The 18,281-nt window shown below is 50.4% G+C and overlaps 7 protein-coding genes across 7 annotated transcripts; 3 read left to right on the top strand and 4 right to left on the bottom strand.

The window, feature by feature from the left end:
- Positions 1 to 97: 97 nt before the first annotated feature.
- Positions 98 to 2,032, top strand: MRS44_018820 (uncharacterized protein; the record flags this gene model as incomplete). Its single annotated transcript, XM_065615327.1, has 9 exons — positions 98 to 266; positions 330 to 407; positions 458 to 582; positions 642 to 805; positions 862 to 945; positions 995 to 1,171; positions 1,366 to 1,649; positions 1,700 to 1,802; positions 1,861 to 2,032. 9 exons carry the CDS (start codon positions 98 to 100, stop codon positions 2,030 to 2,032), a joined length of 1,356 nt encoding a protein of 451 aa, XP_065471399.1.
- Positions 2,033 to 2,936: 904 nt separating this feature from the next.
- Positions 2,937 to 5,424, bottom strand: MRS44_018819 (uncharacterized protein; the record flags this gene model as incomplete). Its single annotated transcript, XM_065615326.1, has 4 exons — positions 2,937 to 3,967; positions 4,153 to 4,594; positions 4,642 to 5,020; positions 5,078 to 5,424. 4 exons carry the CDS (start codon positions 5,422 to 5,424, stop codon positions 2,937 to 2,939), a joined length of 2,199 nt encoding a protein of 732 aa, XP_065471398.1.
- A 494-nt stretch (positions 5,425 to 5,918) lies between these two features.
- On the bottom strand, positions 5,919 to 7,001 carry MRS44_018818 (uncharacterized protein; the record flags this gene model as incomplete). Its single annotated transcript, XM_065615325.1, has 1 exon — positions 5,919 to 7,001. One exon carries the CDS (start codon positions 6,999 to 7,001, stop codon positions 5,919 to 5,921), a length of 1,083 nt encoding a protein of 360 aa, XP_065471397.1.
- Positions 7,002 to 8,753: 1,752 nt separating this feature from the next.
- On the top strand, positions 8,754 to 9,671 carry MRS44_018817 (uncharacterized protein; the record flags this gene model as incomplete). Its single annotated transcript, XM_065615324.1, has 3 exons — positions 8,754 to 9,039; positions 9,104 to 9,398; positions 9,455 to 9,671. The coding sequence occupies 3 exons, from the start codon at positions 8,754 to 8,756 to the stop codon at positions 9,669 to 9,671; spliced, it is 798 nt and encodes a 265-aa protein (XP_065471396.1).
- Positions 9,672 to 10,908: 1,237 nt separating this feature from the next.
- On the top strand, positions 10,909 to 11,880 carry MRS44_018816 (uncharacterized protein; the record flags this gene model as incomplete). The annotated part of the gene is made up of 1 exon (XM_065615323.1): positions 10,909 to 11,880. The coding sequence occupies one exon, from the start codon at positions 10,909 to 10,911 to the stop codon at positions 11,878 to 11,880; it is 972 nt and encodes a 323-aa protein (XP_065471395.1).
- Positions 11,881 to 12,072: 192 nt separating this feature from the next.
- Positions 12,073 to 14,323, bottom strand: MRS44_018815 (uncharacterized protein; the record flags this gene model as incomplete). Its single annotated transcript, XM_065615322.1, has 3 exons — positions 12,073 to 12,089; positions 12,172 to 13,491; positions 13,597 to 14,323. The coding sequence occupies 3 exons, from the start codon at positions 14,321 to 14,323 to the stop codon at positions 12,073 to 12,075; spliced, it is 2,064 nt and encodes a 687-aa protein (XP_065471394.1).
- A 1,203-nt stretch (positions 14,324 to 15,526) lies between these two features.
- MRS44_018814 (uncharacterized protein) lies at positions 15,527 to 17,436 on the bottom strand (the record flags this gene model as incomplete). Its single annotated transcript, XM_065615321.1, has 3 exons — positions 15,527 to 15,562; positions 16,300 to 16,614; positions 16,666 to 17,436. 3 exons carry the CDS (start codon positions 17,434 to 17,436, stop codon positions 15,527 to 15,529), a joined length of 1,122 nt encoding a protein of 373 aa, XP_065471393.1.
- Between the last annotated feature and the right edge of the window lie 845 nt (positions 17,437 to 18,281).

Raw genomic sequence — 18,281 nt, 5'->3', positions numbered from 1 at the left:
CATGTATTCGGATGTGTATAAAGAGACATCTTGTACAACCTCCCTTCTGTCATTGAAACCTACAACTGAACATACTTGCAATAACAACTCGTCCACAATGGCCAACTCAAAGACTACAGTCTCTGGTCTCCCTGACCATGGAACGGCAACCACTGAAGAGATTTCCATTCCTCGGTGGAAACGAGTATGGCAGCACAGTCTGACGCAGATGACGCTGCTGAGCATCCAGGCATTCTGCGGACCAGCCATGTCAGATGCGATTGCAGGTGAGTGGCATCTATACCGAATTTCATCCTCGAGTGCCACCGGCTAATGCGAACATGTTCTAGGCCTTGGCGGCGGCGGCCTTGCGACTCCTCAAGTGTCAAACACCGCCACTGCTCTGAGATATGCCATGCTCGCTTGCAGTACGTATCCAGGCACAGGGAGTTCTCACTTGGCTAACAATGGCCATTAGCCTGCTTCATGGGAGGCCCCATCGTGAACAAGCTTGGCGTCAAGTGGGCTCTAGTTATCGGTTCCATGTCCTTCCCCGTCCAAGGATCCGCCTACTACTGCAACAGCAAGTTTGGCAACCAATGGGTGAGCGAGCTTGATTTTATTCTTCAGGGCCGATGCACTGACAAGACTCGAATCATTAGTATCTCATTCTGAGCGGTGTAATCGGCGGCATTGGCACTGGATGTTGGTACGTGGCTGAGGCCGGTGCAATCATGACGCTTGCACCGTCTGGTGCGCGTGGCAAGTATCTCGCTCTCTGGATCGTGTCTCGGAATCTCGGCCAGCTTGTTGGCGGTGCAATCAAGTAAGTATCTTGAAGTTTGGTGAGTATGACTTTGGCTAACAATATTCTTTTCCAAGCCTGTCAAAGAACCACGAGAAAGGTGTCAGCGGTGGAGTAACGCCCGACACATACATCGCCTTCTTGATTATTGAGTGCATGGCGTGAGTATATTTCCATCCTGAATCTTTGCCTCCGCTGATCGAGTCCTAGTCTGCCATTCGCCTTCATGATCACGCCGTTTGAACGCGTCATTCGATCTGATGGCACGCACATCGTCACCGCCGAGGCTCTCTCCACCAAGCAGGAGGTCAGGCGGATCGCAAAGACCATGACCTCGAGGCTCATCGTGCTCTCGTCTCTCTGGGCACTCTGGTCCTTCTTCTACAGGTACCATGAAGCTCTGCCGACCCCATGACAGGCATCAGAAACTAACAAAGGGACAGCGGCTCTTGGTCCACATATCTGGGAATCTACTTTTCAGTCCGTGCCCGCGCCCTTTCATCACTAATCTCGCCATTCTTCTGCATGCAAGTCCAGGCTCTTCCTTGTCCTCTGCCGACTGCCTACTAATACCTCTTCAGTGTTGGCTGCTTCGGCCTTGGATTCATCCTCGACGCCAAGTACCTTTCACAACGCCGCCGCGCCCAGGTCGGTCTCTATACCGTGGTAATTCTCAACATCGGCGTCTACATTTGGTCGATTATCATGCAGGTCAGATTTCGGCGCAATGATCCAGGTGCTATCGACTGGGACCACAGCCTATACGCTTCCTCCTTCCTGCCCTACTTCTTTATCCAGACCACCGGTCCGTTGTCGCAGTCATACATGTACTGGCTTCTGTCTTCGTTTGCAATGAATGCTCAAGGTCAGTTTATCATGTGTGCCACTGGTTCCCAGCGCTAACGGCCATGCCAGAAAACGTCCGCAACGGAGCTGCCTTTAGGTGCATTGAGGCTATTGGCCAAGCCATCGCCTATGGTATGAACACTCAGACAAAGAGTGACCCTCTTATTGGGTTGTAAGTTCTCCCCTTTGGTATACACTCATGAAAGGGTACTTTCTGACAACTCCTTTAGCTGCGTGACATTTGCCCTGCTTGGTGCTGCTCTTCTCCCAATGATCATGCTGGTAAATACAACGCCCGACAGGATCCCTGCAGATGAGATCGCCGAGCAACAGTTGAATGCACTGGGAGAGAAGACTAGGGATATAGAGACAGCTCACCCGGATGTCGAGGGCAAGAGTTAAAGGAAGCAGATATCCAAATCACCGACTTGGCTACTTAGGCACATATTCATACCTAGGTAGCTCATCCCAGCGCACCTAGGCAAGTATGGAGTAGATAGTGAGAAGGGACTCTATAAAAACTTTAATCTTGGATCTTTTTCTTATTCCTTCAGATAACATTTTTATTCTAAAGTATAAGTACAACCACAAGGATTTGCTCAAAATAGCCTCAGCGGTGTGCTAATATGCGTCCCTAAAAACTCGTGCTTCCTTGATTAAGTATCTATTGACCAACTCATCGGTATTCATAATGAGGCGAGACAGGAAGCTTGGTTACGGTCACCACCTGCAATGCAGCAGGAGGTTCTTTTCTGAGGGCGAATCGATAATACAAGTCATCTGGTCGGGCCTAAGCGGGCCGGTCTGCCCAACCACGACTTCATGCTGACATGGTGTGCCAGGTCATCATCCCCATCAGCGACCCTAACCCCCACTCCACGGCGAAGCCATGCCTTGAAAGTTTTGGAAACCGGGTAAATGGCAGTGGACCGATGCTACACATGTGGGAGCGATGATCCAAACCAAGGCCATTTTTAGCTTCTGTCTTTCCAGGAGAAACAGCAGGCATCTAGGCCGTGTTGAATTTGATCATCTGCTCGTAGGGTCATCATCCAGTATTTTCTCTTCTTTTTTAAAACTGAGCCCATCAAGCCGCTTCCTAATTATTTGCGGCGACAGGGAATACCGGTAATTCGCGCAGGGCAGCGCTGCCCTCAAATCAAACAAATCAAATCCGGGGTCATATTTGATTTATTTGATAGCCCTCAACGTTGGATTTGTTGTTTGAAATATTTATTCAAATATTTCAAATATTTCAAATCTCAGCTTCCGTGCTCTCCATACTACTACCATTTCCAATCTCCCACTAGAGTTCATCCCTCCCTCCCGCTGCCGTGCCGAGCTTCACTGCGCCATGCCTCATCCAGTTCTTGAGGCATTGCAGCTTCCCTAGTGTTTCCATCGTCATTGAAAGCCTCTGGGACGTCAACGTCAACTTGGCCAGGCTAAACGACCTCTCGCAATCAGTCGCCATCGCCGGTATCGCAAGTATATCCAGAGCCAACTGGCTGACCATGGGAAACTGCCCCTGCCGAGCCATCCACCACTCAATTGGATCCTCGGTTTCCTGCGGCTCCAGCCGCAGATACCGCTCCAGCTCGCTACCCATCGCCGTAGCCTTCGCTGTCCTGCTTTTGACCCACTGCTTGAACACACTGCCTTTAGATGTTTTCCCTGGCACGCTTGGGGGTGCCGCTGTCTCCACAGTTGCCTTTTGCTGCTCATCCACCGGCCCGTCGCAACGGTACCAGCGGTCGAGGTAGTCAGAGAGTCCGATTTTAGCATCCCTTACCCACACGAGCTGCTCCTCCGACGCCCAGTTCACCTCTAGATAGCTCATGCCGAGCGACGGATGGAGGATAATGGATGCGGCGAACAACGGCGACTCTCCAAGCTTGGTGTAGTACTCGTTGAGTTTCTGCCCGGCAGTGATGATTGAGAGTCTCAGATAGCGTCGGTGGTCCTTTCCCATGTCGTCAGTTCCCAATGATCCCGATCGCTTGCCCGATCCACCATCACATTGTCCCGAGCCGCGACCTGGCAAGGAGCTTTCCATTGACTTTCGTGGATACAGATCCATCTCGCAATCCCTTAATCGAGCAGGAAGCTGCCGATTTCGGTCTGGTCGCCCTCGGCGTAGTTCGACCTGCGAATCGGTGTTCTCTCCTGCTGCCTCGTCTGGGGCAGCCTGATAGAACAGCTTCCGATCTTCCAGGTGTTCCAGCAAGTATTCCATGCCTGTCATCACCTCCCAAAGTCGTCCATTACCTCCCTCGCTACCCCACCCCTGCGTTCTCATAGTCTGCAGATGGAACGGCTCAAGGATATGCTTGATTTCTGCCAAGAGCCTCCAGTCATTCCCCTTTTAACATGTCGGCCTCGGGTAGCCATTTCTCCACTTCTGGATGAACTAAGAATGCCCTAATGTCTCCCTGCTTGACGAGCGCTCGAGATCATAAGGTAAGTGGAGTTCCATCTCGTGTCATTGTTCATGACGACCTCGAGCTCCGCCGTCGACTCACTCGCCAAGAGATATTCTTGTGCTTCATCGTTCTCGCGCGAGATCCTCTTAAAGAGCTCACACCTCTGAGGGGACGACCTGATGAACTTGACAACATTGTGGAGTTTTCCCACCGGCCCTTTCTTTCTCCAATGGCGCAGGTCATCTTCGTGCCGGCCGAGGAGGTCAAAGACCTGCGATTCGGCCTCGAAAGCCTCGAAATCTTCGCCGTAGAGGAACGCACGAGCAACCAGGTTCAAGATATGTCCATAGCAGCGCATACGTCTCGCCCGAATATCCGCCGGGCCCATTTCTGCGTCAAGATCTCCGTAGAAGTTCAGAAGGCAGTTGTCGTTCGAAGATACGTTGTCTGAGATCACTGTTCCGACTCGATCCTCTATCTTCCATTCACGCACAACTCGCCCAAGCGTCACAGCAAGATTTTCCCCGCTGTGACACCCGAGCTGGCGTCGAAGTGCTAGTAGACGCGGTCAAGAAAATGAGCTGTAACCGCCATGACAGCGTGCCGATTGGGTGAGGTCCATAGGTCGAACCCCAGATGAATTTTGCTAAGGGCATATGAGAGCTCCTGCTTGACCTCATCCTTCTTGCACCTGTACGTGTCATCCAGCAGACGGCTCATCGATTGCCGGCCCCATGATATCTGGTCAGATAGGTGAGGGTCAAGTCGCCAGGCGAGTTGTTGAAAGAACGCATCGCTAAAGAAAGAAAAGGGAGCATTGGTGTTGATCAGAAGTCCCAGGCTCAGTTCTCGGATCACCTTGACCCTGGCACGCGGCACGGTGCTGTACTGCAAGCGCCGTCGCTTGGGCCGGTCAGATTCCTCGGTTGACGGGTCTGTATCGGCACCTTGACTGCTCTCGAAGATCCTGTGAGACCTATATGTGGTTAACAATGCTCAAGCTCGCGACGTCGTATTCTCATACTTGCGGAGGTGGTCAGCTGCTGAACTCGTAGCAGCAGCGGCGAAGAACTCGGGCTGGCCCTTCGCGTCGCACAAACGACAGGCCCAGTAAGGACTCAACGGAATGTCGTTAGTGTCAATCTCAACGAGAAAGAATCCATGGCGCTTGATCCAGCTCTTCCGGCCCTTCGAACCCTTCCGGGATAAGGACTCTTCAAAAACATATCCTTTGTTCCTCCATATTGCTCGCGGAAGATCTGCAACGGTAGGGTAGTCAGGTAAAGCCACCTGCGTCGTCAGCTCAAATTGACTCGCCAAATTTCGCGGTGGCCGGAGAAGGGCAAAGGCAGAGGGTGGGGAAGGGAGCATGATGTTGTTAGATTCCATCAGGTTAGGCGTCGATTGTGAAGGGATGGCACGCGTCGGGGAGAAGTAAACAGACTGGCACCGACGCGGTTTAATATTGTGGGGGCGACGGACGGGAAGGGTAAGAAGCTACTTTCTCCTTGGCTGATTTATGTGTTGTCATCAAGCGTACCTCACTAATAGATGTCGCGAAAAATAGCTCTGATTGGTCGGGTCCACTCTCTGGCATCCATCAGGTTCCGGGTAAGTAGCAAAGACACGCTCACCAGCCTGGCAGGTTATACTCTCAACCTTATACCCTGTATCAAATATATCAAATGTCATTTCAAATCCGGTGTTTTCCATTTGTTTGATTTGATATAAGATTCTGGCATATTTGATTGATTTGTTTGGCTGTTTGTTTGATTGCATTTGATTTGTGGGCAGCGCTGCTCCTGTTTTAAAATGGCGCCCAGGCGCCAGTGTATCAGTCGCCTTGAATACCATGATTGCTACAACTATTCCAGAGGATGCTTCAGAACCAGCTTTTCCATGCTCATCTCGCCTCCGGCCACACGGCGGATTGCCTCTATACCCGCCTCAGCAGCAGTTACAACCGTAACAACAGGCAGTCTCAAGCCTCCCTCCGTGGCAGCCAGCAGATGTTCCATAATCTTGCGTACCCGTACAGGTGCCTCCGGATCTTGAGGTGCTCCCATAGCATTGAGATTACCCTTTGGTCGGTAAGAGGTGCAAAACCCGAAAGCGGAGTCTGCGGGAACCGGGAGCGTGCAAGCCAGACGAAGATCCTCAATAGAAGTGCTTGAGCACAATGCACTCTTTGTAAGCGCAGCAGTGCTTGGGCTACTGGTAGCAGCATGATTCATGGTCCCTTTGCCGACAGTATCGAAGGCCATGGTCAAATCAATCTCGAGAGTCTTCTGGGCTTTTTGAATATCATCGACCACGCTGGAGCTCTTGTAGTCGAAACAGTGCGTGGCTCCCAACTGTCGAAGGACGCTATGATTTTTGGCTGATGCGGTGGTGAAGATATACCGAAAGCCAGCAGCCCTGGCCATTTGAAGGGCCATATTGCCAACACTGCTAGCACCGCCCCAGATGAGAACTCCCTGCCCCGCCGGGTCGATGCCAGTCACACCAGCGGCTGGAAATCCGAGGCCGATGACATTGAACAAGGCATCTGCCGCTGTGTGTGCTGCCATGCAAATGGCACTAGCATCCTTTGATGACACGCTGCTTGGAATCTTGTAGAGCAATTCAGACCTTGCGACAGCCAAGTCCTGGTGCGTTCCGTGTGAGGATGGCATTGGGATGATGACGGGCGAGATGCCACAGACAGCGTCTCCAACTTGAAATGGTGAGTCTGGGCCCGTTTGTTCGACGATGCCTGACAGCTCGAATCCGGTGACGAAAGATTTGAGTCCCATGAAGTAGAAGTTGAGATCGCAGGGATTGACGGCTGAATAGTCGACCCGAACGAGACATTGGGAGCCTTCAATGCTGTATTTATCCGTCACTGGCTGAACGACGAGTTCGCCGTCGGCGGACAGAAAGATTGACTTGGATGTTTGAGCAGACATCTTTTGTGGTTCTTGATTGGATCTTGGGTTCTGTTGAGCCAGGTTGATTGAGAATAATGGGAAGAAGGCGAGGTAAAAGTAGTCCATTTATTGGTGACCTCACGCAGTCAAGAGGGACAGAGTGTGTGTAGTTTGGCTGCAACGGGTCACCTGTCACTGCGGTCTTATGCGTAAGCGTGTTAGACCGCAGCGTCAGAGAGGGCCCGTCCGCGCTCCCTCGTAGGGAGGCAAGTGTCTGTATATTGTAGTAGTGCTATATACAGAGGGAAGGTGGGGGGGTCAAAGTCGAGTCTTGACTGCGTGAGAGATGACGAGACACCTGCCGAGGCGAGCAATTGACTCCCCGTGAGGCAGTTGCAGGAGGGAAGAAAACCCCTCAGTGAACCTTCCGAGCCGGGAAGTCTATTGTGCAGTGTGGTCATCACGTGAGGCAACCCCAATAAAACTACTCCCTTTATATGGTCGCAAACTACCGTAGGATCTCGAGAAATCCGGACACTCTAGCGTCGCCACAAATGCCCGTATGGGCCAATCAATTCACGGTATTTTGACTGTTTAGCGGTTAAAAGTGGAAAAGTGGAGGAGCTAGAGTGTCCGGATTTCTCGAGGTATAATGCCCGACCTGTGTGGCAAGCGAAACAAGGAGTACCGAGGTCTCGCCGACGGGCCAGAGTGGACACTACCTAACACCAACGGGCTAATTCATACGCTTGATGTACATATGCTGAGACAATGGCCGTTGCTGTTCGATTTCTCGCCTTGCTTGGGCAGCAGTCGGGCTCAATGTCGACAATGAAACCCCTGCACGGAAATAAACGGATAGAGTTCAAGTCGAATTAAGGTTTGTTCAGCGGACATAAGACCCCCCGGAAAGCCCCGACGCCGACTGGTCGGAGATCGGTTGTCGCGCGTCGTTATCTCCGAATAGTGAAAATTGACCTGCCCCCATCGGCCAGGCCGAGGGGTGGTATTAGATGCTGAGACGTTCAATAGGGTTAAGGTCAGTCGTATTTTTTGGGTCTACTCGCGTTAGTATAAATTAATAATAGAGTGTTACTGTCAGACAGTACGTGTATTCGGTCCATTGATCCCAAACCAGCATGAATGAATGAATGAGTTTATTACGCCCGGGAGGATACGCCTCATAGGGCCCACAACGTTGTATCTCGTTATATTGTTTTTCATTATCTCACGCCTTAGGCCCTTAACCTCGCCAGTCCTTGCATCTTGCCACGTTCCCCAGCCTCGTTTGTCCCTGCGACAGGCCTGCTTGAAGGCCAACTTCTCCAAGTGTTCAGCGTCCCATCTTCAGCAGCTGAAGCCTGGTCTGTCTACCAGAGGCTGTGCTATGTTGGTTCTTACTATCTTATTTGATTTGTTAGTGTGTTTTTCCTGTCTGTTTAGCATCCAAACGGCCTGTGCTTATTGCAAACTTGATCGCTGCTCGCACCGCTCTAATCAGATGGGTGTGGATTCGCTTTTCATATAAGCTTAAGTCCGCTCGGGTCGTGACCTAATCTAGTGCCGGGCTTACGGAGTTAAGTTTCATCTCGCACCGCGGGGTGGAACTAGTATGTTCCTAATTTATCGCCGGTTATAGTGTCACGGTGTGTATTTTGGATAATTGGGCGTGTGATTGCATGCTTATATAAGTCATCCATTCCCATCTGCTTTCTAACCTCCAGACTTGACCAACTTCCTATCCTTCTCATTACTCAAACATCTTTCTCTCTATCTATCACCAAACAAACCATGGACAGCAAGAAAATTGTTCTCATCACTGGTGCCAATACCGGTCTCGGGTACCAGATTATCCGGGCCCTTGCCGGCTCGGACCAAGCCTATGAGATTCTGCTTGGAGGCCGATCTATCGACAAGGCCCAGGCTGCTGCCGAAAGCGCTAGGACAGAGTTCCCTAACTGTAAGAGCAACATTCGTCCTGTGCAAATCGACATTTCGGACGACAAATCTATTGATGCCCTGTTCAATCTCATCAAGGGAGACTATGGCAAGCTCGATGCCATGATCAACAATGCTGGTATTTATCTATCCCCAGTCCTGGCTTATAGCGGATGGCTCGAGGAGGCTAACTATTATATCAGGAACCCAGCTCGATCAGCAGTGGATGGCTGGTAAAATGTCAATGCGTGACATGTGGTCTGAAAGCTGGAACGTGAATGTTGTGAGCACCAATGTGATCACTCATCAGTTCGTGCCCCTACTTTTGAACTCTGACGACCCCCGTCTTGTTTTCATGGCGAGCGGCACTAGCTCTCTGGCCAACAGCATGGGTCCTGCATTGGCTATCAACAAGTCGCCACCCAAGGGCTGGCCTAAGGACCAGTTCAGCTTGCCTGCCTACAGAAGTGCCAAGACAGGCATGAACATGATGATGCGGTATGTCCTCTCCTTCGACGTAAGAATAGTAAAGACTCGTACTAATTCTGTAACAGTGAGTGGGACAGAACCCTCAAGGAGGACGGTGTCAAGGTCTGGTGCATTTCTCCCGGTTTCCTTGCTACAGGCTTGGTTGGTAATGCCGAAGCCATGAAGAAGATGGGCGGCATGGATCCTTCCATTGGAGGAAACTTTGTCAAGGATGTGATTGAAGGAAAGCGGGATGCAGATGTCGGCAGGGTCATCGTCAAGGACGGCATTCAAGCCTGGTAAATGGATACAGCAGTCTTCTAAAAAGACATCACTATAGATAGAAAGCATCACTCCATATAAATGACAACAGCCTATCACTCATTATAACCTGTCACTTCGGAATATCATAAAGTTGCATGTAAACAATGGATGTGTCTCGGGACCGGGATGGGAGTTTCGGACTTTGGGTGAGAATGCAGTCACACAGGCTACTCTGCATCAGCCAATCTAATAGAAGTACTTTCGTTTTCTTCTCTGATTTATTTCAACTATCTGTATTAGCATATACCCTGCAAGAATAAACTGCTTTTAAGATTCCCTAGGCTGCTTTCCTTTTCGAAGGGTATAAATCACTGTTCTCGCACTGAAAAGCGCCGTGATAGGTTTCAGTGACACCTCTTCTTTGGCTTCTTATTATTATCACTGGTATAAAGACTTGGGAGTATAATAGAACGAGTAGGCGCAAGGCTGTTGGCCTGATCAACAAGGCGCGCAGTAGCTAGTTTGATAGCATTAAGCTTATTGATCAACTGCTAATTAGACCTAGATGCAATTAATGTATTGTAAAATCAGTACCTAGGGTTCCGGGCCAAAGCGATATCAATTACTAGCACTCAACAGTACGAAGATATACCAAGTAAGAGAGAGAGTGTATATGAATCTATATAGCTAGGCATTTTAGGTTATAAACAGTGCCATGGGATAACTTCAGCCTTGACATTGGCTAAGCCGGAACTCTGCAGCTGGTTTGTTTCGACTTATTTCAAAGCTCCAGACTCGCGCCAGTACCTCTCGGCAGCAGGGTGAAGAGGAATAGGTGTAATACACATCTTCTCTGGCTCAAATGGATATCCCAGAGGACTCTTGTGCTGGGGAATATGCTGATACTGGCTATTGATCACCCACTTAGTATGGTCTAGGAGCCAAGTGATCAGATAGACAACATCATCGGGAAGGTCGTCACGGACAAACATGATTCTACACCCCGTGATGTGCCTTGTGTACGAAGCCATAGGGTCAGTCGAAATTACCCTTTTGAGTTTCGCGGTCACTACGCTAGCCTATTCGGGACTTAGCGCCCATAGCCTCTAGCCAACCAGAATTTAGCGGTCACACACTAACTTCATTCGATTTTCGCGGTCACCCACTAGCCTAATTAGGATTTCGCGGTCAACTCAGGGGGCACGCTCATTTCATCAAGCTGTAGGAACTTCAAGACAGTCCAAGTCAAGCATTGTAACACTGCATCTTGATCAATATGCCCGAAGCACCCAAGAAGCGTGGGCGACCTCGAAAGTACGATACCCCAGGGGAGAAAGCAAGGCAAGATGTTATTGCTAAACGCGCCCGACGGCGGCTTCGGAACTCCTCGGTGCATGGAGATATCCGATTTCAAGTCTATGTCCCCCAACCGATAGAAGGTTTGCCACCTTCATCCTCGCTGCAACGTCGCCCAGAGTCAACAAGCAGCCTTGACGTACTGGTGGATGCCGCTAGCAGGTCAAATCGAACTGAGATGCCACTCACCAGCCTCGAACCACACAGAACTAGGGAGACTGGCTTAAATTCGCCTAGCCCGTTAGGAGACGCGGCGTCGAGATCGTGCGAGATGGGACCATATGGTGACCAGTATCACTCGATCGAAGATGATGACATTTGCGAAACTTCGGACTCACGGTTGCACAATGCTACTATATCGGGTTCCTCACAGAGAGACAGCACGCTGAGGTTGTTGCCTGAGAGAACAAGCACCCTACCCGACCCAGATGCACATGAAGCAGTCGAAAACGACGCGAGTAGAATACGGGACGATGAGAACGCAACCGACCAAGAAGACGGAACTGGCGGTGGATTGCTGTCCGACGTCGAGTCTCAGTTAGAAGACGCTTTTGAAACAGACTCCAGCTCCGAATCGAATGTCTCAGATGCTGAAAGTGAGATGGACATGGATGACGCCAGTGTTCCTTCCGAGTCGGATCACTACTTGGCAAAACGTTTCTTAGAAAGGACCTGGGGGCGTTTGTGCGATTGCCAAGGGGAAGAGGAGGAGGAGGAGGAAGAAGAAGAGGAAAATGCCGACGAGGGTGCACGGCCAGGCTTGCTAATCAATCAATTCAATTCAATTCTGGCCAAATTGCAGTTGATTGATGCGGCTCTGCGGAGGAGCAGATTGATATTGATTACTATTGATCAATTTAGGGGTCGATTGACATTGATTGCAATTGATTGACAGATAGCGTTATTACTAAACAGAAACCTTCAGCGCTGACTGCCCATCAGTTACCAAGCACGGTGATATATGTTACGGAGGAGCCGACTTACCACTACTTTAACAAATCTATCACCCCCCGCCTGTCCCAATCCGCAAGGCACAAAGACGCTCCAATTATATTGCCTCCCAGCCTCGCACGGTGCGCCGGCGTCAGGAGTCCCGTAAGGCTGAAAATTCGTTCTGGTTCATCTGACATACAAGGTATCGATAGGATATCAAGGGCCATCTGTGAGAGATGAGGCCACACACTACGCTTGCTAATCCAGTACGTGATTGGATCTGTACAAGCTAAATCCTCTGGATCATCTGTCCGTGCAAGATAGTGGTCGTATTCATCCCGGTCTTCTTCTAGTTGGGCTGCAGGACATGTTAGGTTATCAAGGAAGTCGTTGAGGCCCGATGCCACCACAATTCTGCGCCGCTCCGGAGGTCGCTCTGGTTGAATGAGAATAACACGATGCTTGTACTCAGCTTCCCATAGCTGTCTGACGTCGCGCCTAGCCTTATCACGCCAGTCTGGCCTGTCGTTCCAGAACTTGTCAACGAAGCTCCACTTCATGCGAGGGTGTAGCACAACAGCTGCCACATATATGGGCGAATCGTCCGTCAATCCATAGTACTTGTCAAGCTTCATCCAGGCCTGGTTGATATTGTAACGGAAGTGTTGTTCCTTATGATCTTTGTATCGCGTCTTGAACTCTTCCAGATGTTGAAGTAGGAACTCGTACGTAGGGAGTATGTCCCATACTCGACTCCCTGACGCAGTGCCAGGATTGCCTTGCATACGGGTTGTAGCCTCTTCAAAGGGTTTGAGGACTTCAAGATAGATTGTAAGAGTGTGCCAATCGTCATCATCAAGTGCATCATCCACAATATGAGGCTTCTCTCGTCGCCTCGCTGGAGGTTCTTGGGTGCTGTTGTGTGTGATCTTGTTCCAGTACTGCTGCCAGGCTTGGACCTCTGCGCCGATCATGATATCAATAGGTTTCCGAAGCAGCAGTCCCCGCTCTATCTCAGCTTTGTTGGAGTTCCAGCGGGTATCGTTGGCGAGAACTGGATCATATGTGAGCTTCCTTTCCGCATCTGGATCGCTAGCAGTGATATATACGGCGCGCTGGTGGGCGTGTAATTGTTTGAGTCTCTCACTAGAGCTCCTTAGCCACACCACGATATTGTGAAGCTTTCCAACTGGGCCTGCCTTGCGCCACTGCTTCATCTTCCTTAGAAGATCATCAGCAATCTCCTCTGTATCCTCGGCAAAGCCGTCGGGATCTTTGCCAAAAAGAAGCGCCCGTGCGACAAGATTGATCACATGGCCCATACAGCGAAGACGGCGCCATGCTTTATCGAAGCTGAATTCAGCAGACAGGTCCTCAAGACACGTATCATTCTCCGTTGCGTTATCTGCAACAAAATATCCGATCTGGTCCTCAGTGATTGCAAACTCGGCAAGGACCGCCTTTACCCGTTCTGCAATCCCAATACCGGTGTGGCCGGTAGACTGCTCAGGTAGGTCAAGTAGGAATGTGCGGAACGTGTTGTCGGCGTCAATAAAGTGTACAACAAGCCCTATTGCACATTAGCTTCTTATTAAAGTGTGGATCGATCCTCGCATTCTGAGATGGTCCCATGGATAAAATATCTCAGAGGCTGGGACATGAAATATATAATTACCTGCAAAGCATTTCATAGACCTGCTTGTCCAGAGGTCAAACGCCACATGAATCTTCGTCTGAGCCGCATGGAGCAACTCCGTGATAATTCCTTTATTACTCGCGTACTCCTCAATTATCCATGCCCGGATTGTTGTATGGTGTGGGAGGCAGTGATTTGAAGCCGTTAGGGGGTTAGCGTACTGGCAGAGATCTCGGAAATGTTCGCTTTCGAGCTTGTGAAACGGAATTTGATCACGGACAACCCAGCGAAGAAGACGCTTCTTCCACTGATCCGGTTCAAAGGCTGAGTTATAGTGATTCATAATCCGCTGATCGCGTAGATTGTTCGCGTTAAGGCCAACGGGCTCGAAAAAAGCGTGCCTAGGCCGCTTCACCGCTGGCTCACCATCCTTATCAAGGTGGTGATATTTGAGCATGTGGTTCTTGATGTTCTCAACACCCCTGGAAGCGAATAAGTACGACTTATGCGGCTTCTTTTGATGGCAGCTCTTGCACAACCAGAAGCGATTCTTCTCATCTGTCCCCTTCTGGACCTCGAAGCCGTGCTCCCAGTACCAGCCGCGTCGATCTGACGTGGTATTTGGTCGAATATAGCCAGGTATGCGACCCCAATTGAGCCCTGCATATGCGTCATCGTATGGTGGGGGCGGCGTGTTGTCAATAGGCACATCACTGCTGTGGCCTGACGGTCGCTGCAACTCGGAAAGGGCTGGAGGATCTGTCATGGCAGTGGAAAGGGACGTGGCTGATAACTGATTATCAAAAGGCACGTAGGCAGACATTTGGACATCTTGTGTGGATAGTAAACAAACAAGGTAAACAATCGTCTCTGCTGTTGAGGCGGGGCAGGTCTCCTAGACGAGCCATTCAGGGGCCGCATTTGTCTTGCAGGGGCCTCCAGATTGGCCAATCCGATGCAAGCAACCCCGATCCTCACGGACGCTCACCTACCCTAGACCAAAACTAGGTATATGGTAACGAATCAACCGGAATCAATCAACGGGCACCTACATTGAATTGTATTGCATTGACTTATGTAATCTGGAATTCAGGATTGAATTGCATTGAATTGAATTGATTCAATAATATTGCATCAATATTGAAAGCCGTTGATTGATTAGCAAGCCTGTCGGCAGTTGTTAGCTGCTGGTTATATATATCGACATAGTGTGACCGCAACGGAATCCAGCGCAGTCGATGCCGGACTCAATAAAATCATAAATGCAGGACAAGGAGCGCGGCATCGTATATAGCAACGTAGTGAACTAAGATCTGGTTACCAGTTACGTTGTGCATACAAATGCCGATGAACCCGAGCCTCGTCGATGACAACGCGGTGTTATCAGTGACTCGGCTATTAGTCGAGCCAACCATGAGAAACCCGTACCGTCCGCCGCCAGCGAGCCTGTTCCCAATCACTCGAGCGTTTTGACCACCGACTACCGCCCTGTTCGCGCCGAGAAGTGGCTGAACTGTAAGTCGGTGATTAACACGTCCTCTAATGGCTCTCCCACCGAGAGAACCTTCCGGTGCTGACCAGAAACGGCGCTATGTCAAATTTAGGCTATATTGTGTAAATACCGGAACCACTTAGGATAAAAGAGCACCTTATAACAGTAAGGGTAGTGGTACGAGAATGGCGTCGAGCCCGACCAGAGCAATCTCGCCTTCCATAATTGCCAGCTGCTTGGCGTAGGTGCCGCCTTTAAGAAGGATCTGATCCCGGCAACAGACAGCGTCGATCGCATCCTGAATGGACTGGCAGAGTCGGACGTGTATGGTGCGACAGTCCTTGTTGTTATGGTATTACTTGCTCGCTGCATGGTCTCCGGCACTGCGTTTCATGCCGGTACCGAGGTGTGGGCAACGCGACTCATCCATCCTATTGCACTCTTACGCTTATTTTTGTCCCATAGATGATAGAAACGTCAATCTTTCCACTTGAATAGGGCACCGCCCCAGGACTATAAATGTTAGTAGCTAACACGTTGCGATGTCGAGGAAGTTGATAGGCCTTTGAGACCGGCGGAATGGCCAGAGCTTGTGAAGGGTGTAGCAGCAACGAGGTCAACCAAAAGGGTCTCGAAGACTACACAGTTGAGCTCTATGATGCCCAAGCTACGGAGAGATATGTATGAGTGGAATTGGCCAAGTGTGGCAAGCCTTCAGGAAGAGAAGATAAGTAATAGTCGTACCGAATGATTGGCCTTGAAAAATGGTTGCATATGATCATGAGATATACCGTAATATCACCTCTCTTGTAGGGAATGAAGGTGCCGCGTTGCGTGCAGGAGATGATAGTCAATAGTATATATTTGCGTTCGTTTCTGGGTGTTTTAACCGGAAACGAGCAATTGAGATTTCATAGCAGGAAGTCGATGCGTCATGTACTCTCATTATACTATCATTGATGACAAACTTATGCAGTGACCCAAGACTTCTGGGACTAACAGTAAATAGATCCTCAGTGGCTATGGGCCTCTCCATGTTTCACGTGGATCGATCTCGCTTCAAGCTGTTGCTTCCTTAATTTGGCATAACGTAGGCCGCACGCATTGCACAACGTCCTCGCTCCATCAGGACCCCGTCGCCATTCGGGTGTGTCAACTCGGTTGCAACTATGACACCGGTCAAGGGGAGCCGCACGCTATCAACGTGTGAGCTTTTTTTTTTTTTTTTGGTCTCAAATGATTGAACCTACCCTCAATCGCGTGTTGGCCTCTGTCATACCATGTTGGGGCTTCGTCGCATCTCCGTGCATGGGCTCATCGTGATCCTCCTCGTACGGGCTCTTCATCTTGGCTGCTTCACGAGCCCACTCGTTCTGGCTCGATGCTTGCAACAGACTCCTTACTTGCTCCAAATGCCGCTTGATGCGCTCGATGTTGCCGAGCATATCGCTGATATCCTGCTCTGTCGGTAGTCTGCTCGGGATGGGGTGAGCTCCGTGCTGCTCTTGAGTGATTCGGGTATATACTTCGGAGAAGTTAAGAATGTTGTGGGAGCAGGAGCCGATCTAAAGTCAGTTAATATTGCCACCCTTCTATGCTAGCTTATTCCGACATACTTGACTTAAAGAATCTTGGTAGCTCCAGCTTTCAAAGTGCTTAGTCACGGTAGCATCATGTCTAGCTCGAGGAGCACACACTCCCTTTTCCGTATCGGGAGGTTCCCATGGATTATAGGGCTTTGAGACATGGGGCGGAACCGCGTGCTTGGGAGAGATCCGAGAAACGGGCAGACGCATCTGACTAGGAGGTTGTTGGCCAGGTTGATAAACACGCGTAGGAGGCGGCGGATGAGGATGTGTATACACCGCGTTGAAGGGATAGTGAGACCGCGGAGGCCTCTGCTCTTGAGGATGATGTTGCCGGGGAGGAATGTCCGGCTTGGCTGAAAGGTCCGCCTGGCAGTCCGAGAGAGGCAGTAGCGGTCGGCTAGTGAGTGCTAGCCGATGAGAACTTGCGAAGGAGGTAATAGCATCTTGCTGAGGGGGAAAAGACGAAGCAGGGTGTAGCGGCTGTGGTGAGGAATGCTTCCCAGCCTTTGAGAACGATTGAGGAATGGGCTCGAAAGATGACGAAAGTTTGGAGCCTGGCTGGGTGCTAGAAGGAGGTCCAGGAAGAGGAGGACCCAGCTTGGTGTCCTGAATGAGTTCCGAGATCGAGGGCAATGGCTGACGATCCGAAGAATTATTACCGTTGGCCGGCTTCTGGGGCCCAACAGAAGAGATCATGTTAGAGATGCTGGCACTGAATGAGGAATGATGATAGTCCGAGGAGACTGACGGTCGAAGCGCGTGGTGAGTGGACGGCATAATGAGCATTGTCATGGCCATGGCAGGAGGTTCCCTATGCGAGGTTTCCATATCATCTCAAGAGATGGATAGGCGCTGCCGGTGATGGTGGTGAGAATGGTAGGTTGCAGTAGGTGGTGTAGTTGTTGGAGGATGGAGGCAGAGCGAAAGCGGGAAGAGTGAGGGAGTTGTTGATGTGGGAGGACCAGCCAAAAACAAGAGAGGATGCTGCGGCAGCTCTCGTATTGGAAGCAAACAGACCACTTCCTGATAGAGTTAGGGGTGTGGCAAATACAAAAGATGGCCTGGGGCAATTTGATGTCGTAGATGCATCTGATCTGGCTACATTCGGCTGGGGAGTGCTTGATGAATGAAGGAAGAAATAGACAGGCAGAGGAATGATAAAGGAAGAGCTTCCGTGACTTGACTAGCCAAGAAGGGTATCGAGATATGGAGCTAGCACTAGATGTGATGGCCTACTTAGGCGAGGGAAGGGGCTATACACATAGGAGGACTCACGAGGTGAAAAAAAAAAAAAAAAAAGGGTAGACGAAGAAGTAAAAGGCAAAGAAATAGATAATGTCAGAAGAGCCACGGGTATAGATAGTTCTGAAGGTTGATAGGAAAGATGATTTGTGACAGCACTAAGGCGGGAGATCGACAGGGAGGCGGCCTGGGACTTAGGCTTCTTGGGTGGACAGACGCATGCAGACCAAATGAGCGCGGCTTACTTGCTGGCTTTCAAGGCTGGCTGGGGGGGCGCCAAATCCACCGCCACAAGTAAGAGTGCTGGGGGATCGGTGTTGGCCCGCTGGATCACAGACCAGACAAAGTGTAGCGCAAACTACTTAAGGCGGCGGCAAATCGTGAAACTGGCCTAAGGACCG

Source organism: Fusarium solani (genome assembly GCF_023522795.1).
Source record: "Fusarium solani strain SB1 chromosome Unknown bctg00000017, whole genome shotgun sequence".
Classification (NCBI taxonomy): Eukaryota; Fungi; Ascomycota; class Sordariomycetes; order Hypocreales; family Nectriaceae; genus Fusarium; species Fusarium solani.
The sequence above is the reverse complement of the archived record's forward strand: the minus strand, read 5'-3'. Positions and strand labels throughout refer to the sequence as shown.